General features: G+C 41.7%; 1 protein-coding gene across 1 annotated transcript in view; it reads left to right on the top strand.

Annotated features, from left to right (window-relative positions):
- Positions 1–7,035, top strand: part of LOC112117767 (potassium channel subfamily T member 2) — a 287,927-nt gene that overhangs the window by 73,284 nt on the left and 207,608 nt on the right. The window contains exon 2 of the mRNA XM_026655747.2: positions 2,134–2,213. Within this exon, the coding sequence (XP_026511532.1) occupies positions 2,134–2,213 (80 nt within the window). The remainder of the gene's footprint in view (positions 1–2,133; positions 2,214–7,035) is intronic.

Here is a 7,035-nt window from a genome sequence, read left to right as displayed (position 1 = left end):
ACCTCCTCATCTATTATTGGGAGTGGACTACATCCACCCTGATTGAACTGGCCCTGTCAACACTGGTTCTCCACTTGCGAAGTAACTCCCTGCTCTCCATGTGTCAGCATATAATGCCTGCATCTGTAACTTTCACTCTATGCATCCGAAGAAGTGAGGTTTTTACCCACGAAAGCTTATGCCCAAATAAATCTGTTAGTCTTTAAGGTGCCACCAGACTCCTTGTTGTTTTTAAAAAGGTGGCACCATCAGAATGCTGAGGCCTATACAGAAAACACTGTTGTTCATAGTCCTACCTGGGGAGACCATCTGCAGACCCTTCAAGACGCAGTTCTTAGGACCAGCCCCACAACATGTAACTAGCCATGACTGAGGTACCCAATTTGGGGTACCACATAGGGTGCAGCCTCATGAAACTAGTGATTGACAAGGCACAGACCCTAATACCATGCCCAATTCCCTGGAAGAAGAGGCAAATGAGGTATTTTATCAGCCTGGCAATTTATTACTGGAGGTTTATCCTCAGTTTTACCTCAATCTCAGCCTGCCTTAAAGACCTAATTAAAGGTAAACCACCCAAGGAAGATCTGGTGGGATTGGAACAGGGAGGAAGCTTTTAATGAACTGAAAGCACAACTATGCCGGGCACCTGTGCCCTTCGGCCCTGATTTTTCTTGTGAATTCATACTGCACATAGATGCCTCACATGTCTGCCTAAGTGCCATGCTCTCAGAAGACACTGAAGAAGACCACCACTCAATCATATACTTGACTAGGAAGGTATTCCTTAGAGAAAAGGCCTACTCAGTTACTGAAAAGTAGGCACTAGGGATCGAATGGGCCACAGATTCTCTCAGGTATTACCTGCCCGGTAGCCCCTTCTCCTTGATCACAGATCATGATACCCTCTACTGGCTCCATACCATGAAAGACGTGAATCCATGTATAATGCAATGGTACCTGGTGCTACAACCCCATAGTTTCAGAGTGCAACTCCAGACAGGAAAGGACCGTGATAATGCCAGTTACTTTTCCTGGAAAATCAGAGATGGAGATTACCTATGCCAAGACTGCAGGGGTGAGGTTGTGAGGGGTAATTTCCTCAGTCTCAGAGAGGCGGAAGCATATGAGCCCTTCTGGGCTCAGCCAGCACTAATGAGATACACCTGTGAGACTTGATCTGCCTGGAGGGAGGAAGCTTAAAAAGGGGAAGCCTTCCACAGGAAGTGGTGGTGACTAGGGAGAAAATTTCTATACCTGAGAGACCACTGGCCACGTAGACAGACCAGCAAGAGGAAGACAACTGCAGAACTTGCAGCCCCTGAGACTGCATGAACCAGGTATAAAGCAGGGGTGACCAAAAGGAGGGCTTGGAGGCAGACCCTACCCCTGATTAAGGACAGAATACCTGCAGATAAGCCAAACCCCAAAGGAGAGACCGAAAGACTGCCTAAGAGACTGACCACCTTTGCCTTTTACTTTTACTCTGATTCTCCCTCTCCCAGGGGAAGGAGAGGGAAAAGGGCCTTTTTAAAAAAATCCCTTAAGTGCCACAAACAGGGGAAGGGCTCCGTAAGCAGCTCAAATCATGGTTTAGAGGGGACAGGGTGGGGATGAGGTACCCACTATAAGATAATTGAAAGATGTAAACACCGAGAAAGAAATGAGAAGGAATTATTGAAAGCAGTAATAGTAAACAACAGTAATGGAATTAAACTAAGAAAAAAAGAAGTTTATATTAAATATTAGGGAAGACTTCCTGACAGAGATTTTTCAGACTGCAGAATAGTCTTTCAAGGGAAGTATTAAACTCTAGTGCTTATGATTTTAAAAGCACTAACAGGCCAAACACTATGCTGAGTGGTGTAGGGAACAAATCCTGCATTTACAGAGGATAGATGAGATGACATAAGGTCTTTTTAGCATTTAACTTCTAATTATTCTAATCAATATGTTCCAAGTGCTTAAATGTGCATTTTACTTAAAATTCTTAATATGTTCCTCTAATTTTATGCTAAGAAGAGATGTTAAGAGGAATCACATGAAAATGCTGATATTTTGTGGTGCAAATGTACATATATAATCATTTAATGGATTGACTGTTTAATTCTAATACTCTATTTTCTGTTTCAGGGTACAAGTTGAATTTTATATGAACGAAAATACATTTAAAGAGAGACTGAAGCTATTTTTCATCAAAAACCAAAGATCAAGTAAGCAGTTTTGATTAATTTCTGTTACATATATTTGTTAAATATAGGAGATGAAATCTTGGTCCCATTAGAGTCAATATCAGGAGTTCCACTGACTTCAATTGGGCCAAGATTTCATCCATAGGAAATTAGCAGATTCTGTTTTTAACAGAATTTCCATAATGAATTCTCAAAAGACATTAGCAATTTAGTGTTTTGGGTTTTTTTTCTTTTTCATTTTGTTGGGGACAACTATTTATTGACTGGGTTTTATTTTTGCAATGTCTTCAGATGGACTAGTTTCCATGGATCTGACATGTCAGTGTATTTGGATGGGTCATCACATAGCTTTCTAAATTAGAAGAAAAGTTCCAGAGGCATGTGGGCTTCCAACCTGTTTTATTTTATCAAAATCCTCTTAAATTAATTTCAAACTCTATCTAGGTTGCAAAAATAATTTAGAAAGGTGACCAGCTGAAAGGGCATCCCGGCTTCTAAGGCATTTCTGAACATGGTATTTCAGATACAAACAAATTTTAGTTGCCTTGTAATCTTTTTCCTTCAGCCCTGATTCAGCTGGCTATCCACATTGACCAAAGCACATTAACTGCTTTGCTGAATGGGGCCTAGATGATTTTTCACTCAGATTGTCACATTTAAAACTAACCGTGATCTTTTCCCTGCTTTTAAAATTAACTAACACCAAATATGCACTGGGGAGAAATTCACCCCATGCAAAGAGCTTCCATCATGCTGTATCCATAACTTATTTACAACCTGTATGAAAGCTCAAATTCAACCCCAGTGCAAGATTCCCCCCACTACCTAGGATGACTGCAGGTAGGGTGACCAGATGTCCTGATTTTATTGGGGCAGTCCCAATATTCAGGGCTTTTTCTTATATAGGCACCTATTACCCCCCCACCCCGATTTTTCACACTTGCTATCTGGTCACCCTAATTGCCGGAGGAAACTGTGGCCAGAAGATCTACGTAAGATGCAGTCCATACATGTTGTGGCAAGAGTCTGCAAACCAGACCTGCTTAGGCCATCACAGAAAGCCACAATGGGCAGGGGCTATGACATTTACCTTTATATTCATCCAGTCATTCCCACACCCCATGCAACAGCCTGAATGAAATAAAATCTGATGTGTATCCCTTAACTGTGAGGAAGGCAACTACACACTCTGGCCTCATGTGTTAGCATTGTTGATGTTACTACCTTTTGCCCTCTACCCATATAGAGCCAGATTACAGTGGCTTTATGCAGGTGGGGGAATGGATTTTACCCTAAGTACTTAAGTACAGCTCAGGTGGGTGCAGGGCTTGGTGCAGATAAAAGATTATTTTCACCCTTGCATTATACGGAGAAGGGGTAAGTGGACAGATTTTTAAAGAGAGAGACAAGGTGGTTGAGGTAATAACTTTTTATTGGACTAACTTCTGTTGGTGAAAGAGACAAGCGTTCAAGCTACACAAAGTAATTTTCCAAGACTTGAAGAGCTCAGAGAGTCACAGCAAAATACAAGGTGGAACAGATTGTTTAGCATAACAGACACATTTAAAATGAAGTGGTCCCTTAGAATATGTGTTAGCGTCCTCATGCTAAACAATCTGTTCCACTTTAAATTTAGCTGTGACATTCCGAATACCTTTCCCAGACCTGGAGAAGAGCTCAGTGTAGCTCAAAAGCTTGTCTCTTTCATCAACAGAAGTTGGTCCAAAGTGGTCATCCACTTTGTCTCTCTAATATCCTGGGACCAACACTGCTACACCACCACTGCAAACAGATTTTTAAAAGCTTTCAGTGGTAGCCATGTTAGTCTGTATCAGCAAAAAAACCGAGGAGTCCTTGTGGTACCTTAGAGACTAACAAATTTATTTGGGCATAAGCTTTCGTGGGCTAGAACCCACTTCATCAGATGTATGAAGTAAAAAATACAGGAGCAGGTATAAATACAAGAAAGGATGGGGGTTGCTTTACCAAGTGTTAGGTCAGTCTAACGAGATAAATCAATTAACAGCAAGATACCAAGATTTTTAAAAGGTATTTAGGCAGGTAGTGATGCAGATAAGCACCTAGTGGGATTTTCAAGAGTGAGTAGGAATTCCAAATTCCATTGAAATCAAAACTGAAAATTATCAGTAAATGGAGCAAATTCAGCATGTGTGAACTCAGACTCCATTTTAGGAATACTGTTGTGATCAGTGCAGCTCTGAAATAGAACAAGCAAAAGAGACCTAAAGACTTCAGACTTGGATGTCTAAATCCCTCTTTGAGCAACAAATAGAAGTGGTTGGATTTTCTTCCCTCTCTCCCCCCCCCCTTGATACTCTTACTCACACTCAATAGAACTCTACTTGACTAAAGTGGGAATACTCATGGTGTAAATTACTATTCAACATGAATAAGGCCCATGGTTAGGTCAAAGTACAAACATCCCAACAAGAAGTATTGTATGAAAAATTCTTAAAGTACTTCAGAACAATCATGTTACCATGCAAAATAGACAGTAACTCTTCTGTATACCTTGAGTCAGTGAATAAAAATGGTATTGAATATATATGTAAGACTATATTTGCACTCAGATTAATCAAAACAGTGGAGATTTCTGTATAGCAGAAATATATTCTGAACCTACAGCCTTGAAGCAGTGATTTCAGCATCCACATCTCAATCAATCTTCAGTGTTGCTTTTAAATCTGTAAAATCTTCTCAGCACACATTGAAGTCAGTATAAGCTTCTCTAATGCACACAGCTCATGTCAAAACTACAGGGCCGGCTCCAGGCACCAGCCGACCAAGCACGTGCTTGGGGCGGCACCTTGTAATGGGCGGCCAATCTTGGGGTGGCGGGGGGCACTCGGGGTTTTTTGTTTTTTGTTTTGGTTCGGCGGGGCGGCGCTCAAGGGTTTTTTTGTTGTTGTTTTTGGTTCGGCTGGGCGGCGCTCGAGGGGGTGGGTTGTTTTTGTTTCGGTGGCGTGGCGCGGCGCTTGGGGGGGGGTGTTTCGGGGGCGGGGGGCTTGGGGGGGGGGGATTTCCGCGGCACGGCGCTCAGGGGGGTGTTTCGGTGGCGCGGCGCTTGGGGGGATGTTTCGGCTGGGCGGTACTCTTTTTTTTTTTTTGCTTGGGGCAGAAAAAAGGTTAGAGCCGGCCTTGCAAAACTATCTGCTTTTTTGCTTGTGTAGCAATGCTGCAGAAACATTCCTACATATTTGGTGGACGTGGCTTACTTACCAGTTATGTACATAGCCTTTTGAGTACGGGCAAATTAACCTATTTGGAATTCAATTCACAGATCAAGACATAGTTTTCATTATGCTGACACCTACCAAATTTATGTTTCTGGCAGCTAATTGGAAGTTTACATACCAATTAAAATAAGCATCTGGTTCCAGAAAATTGGGAATATAGTTGTTATGAAAAAATTGACATGCTGAGAGTGGAACTTGCATTTTTGAAATGTAATAGCCCTTTTTGGATTACACTAAGAGTAGGGATCCAGGAAAATGGGCTCACTTAGGACAATAGAGAATGTTTCTTTGTTCCGTGTGTATGTAGTCCTTTTTATATAAGAAGGGGTTATATGTATGTAACACAATCTCCTATACTCCCTTGATTGTATGTTAACTAGTCTCTGGGCATGTTGCAAAGAAGGAATTGCTTTGCCCGTACGCTATTGTGATAATGACAGATTGACATATTTAAAGTGCTATTGATAGGGGATTTATTGGATTATATTAATCCTCCATTCCCCTCACCGCCCACCCCGCCATTTCTTTGTTTCAGTTGTCCTGCTCACAAGCTCCTGCTTGCATGTTTGATTACACTGTTGATGCCAATTCTCATGTTAATGCATCACTATATTTCCACGTAATTAATATTGTTAGACACCTATGAACCTGGCTCTTCAATTGCTCCCTTAGTCATTTATTTTCCTACTCATTAGAGCAGGAAGGAAATTCTAAATATATATATATATATATTTGCAAAAATAAACACATTTGGATCGACTGAAACATTGACTAAATTCCTGTTGATTTTGGCAAGTTGTTTTGGTTGAAACAAAAATAATTTTGGAAATGTTGAATTGGTTCATTTTGACATTATCAAAATAGCCGAAAATGAAAAAAAACTTTTTACTTTGACCAGGGGATTCAGACATCATTCACCAAACTAAAGAGCAGTGGTTAGGCCATTCTGTGTGGAGGTGGAAGACATGAGTTTGAATAGCCACTCTGGAGCAGGAACTTGACTGCAGGTCTCCCTTCCCTCCCAGTTGAGTGTCCTAACCACTGGGCTATATTCTGGGGTAGGAATTGGTCCTGTTGAAACTGTTCCCCTTTGTATAAGATACCTAACTATCCACTGGACTACAGTGTGACTGACTCTATAGTCCAGTAGTTAGAGCACTCAGTGGGGAGAGGGCAGGGGACACCTAGATTCCAGTCCCTGCACCAATGACTTTTCAAGTAATTTTATACAACATGGAAAAGCTTCAACAGGAGAGAGACACAGACCCACCCCAGAGTACCCAATAGGCTGGTAGTTAGGATATTCACCTGGCAGGGTGTTGGAAAAGATCTGTGTTCACGTTTGTGCTCTAGAGCAGGGACTCAGATCTAGCCAGGTGAGTGCCCTAAATACCGCTCTATTGAATACAAAGGGGAGGAGTGGCAGCACTTTATCTGTATTACCATAGAACGTAGGAGTCCTAGTCATGGACCTCTTCCTTTTCTTCCCCTACAGTCCACAGATTTGCAGGAAGGCTTCCACAAAGAGAGCTAGTTAAAATGACATGGTCTTTAAACTGTAAGTTAAAGTAGTTGGAATCAGGGAA

This window comes from Terrapene carolina, unplaced genomic scaffold, assembly GCF_002925995.2.
Source record: "Terrapene carolina triunguis isolate 2854851 unplaced genomic scaffold, T_m_triunguis-2.0 Scaffold211, whole genome shotgun sequence".
Lineage (NCBI taxonomy): Eukaryota > Metazoa > Chordata > Testudines > Emydidae > Terrapene > Terrapene triunguis.
The sequence above is the reverse complement of the archived record's forward strand: the minus strand, read 5'-3'. Positions and strand labels throughout refer to the sequence as shown.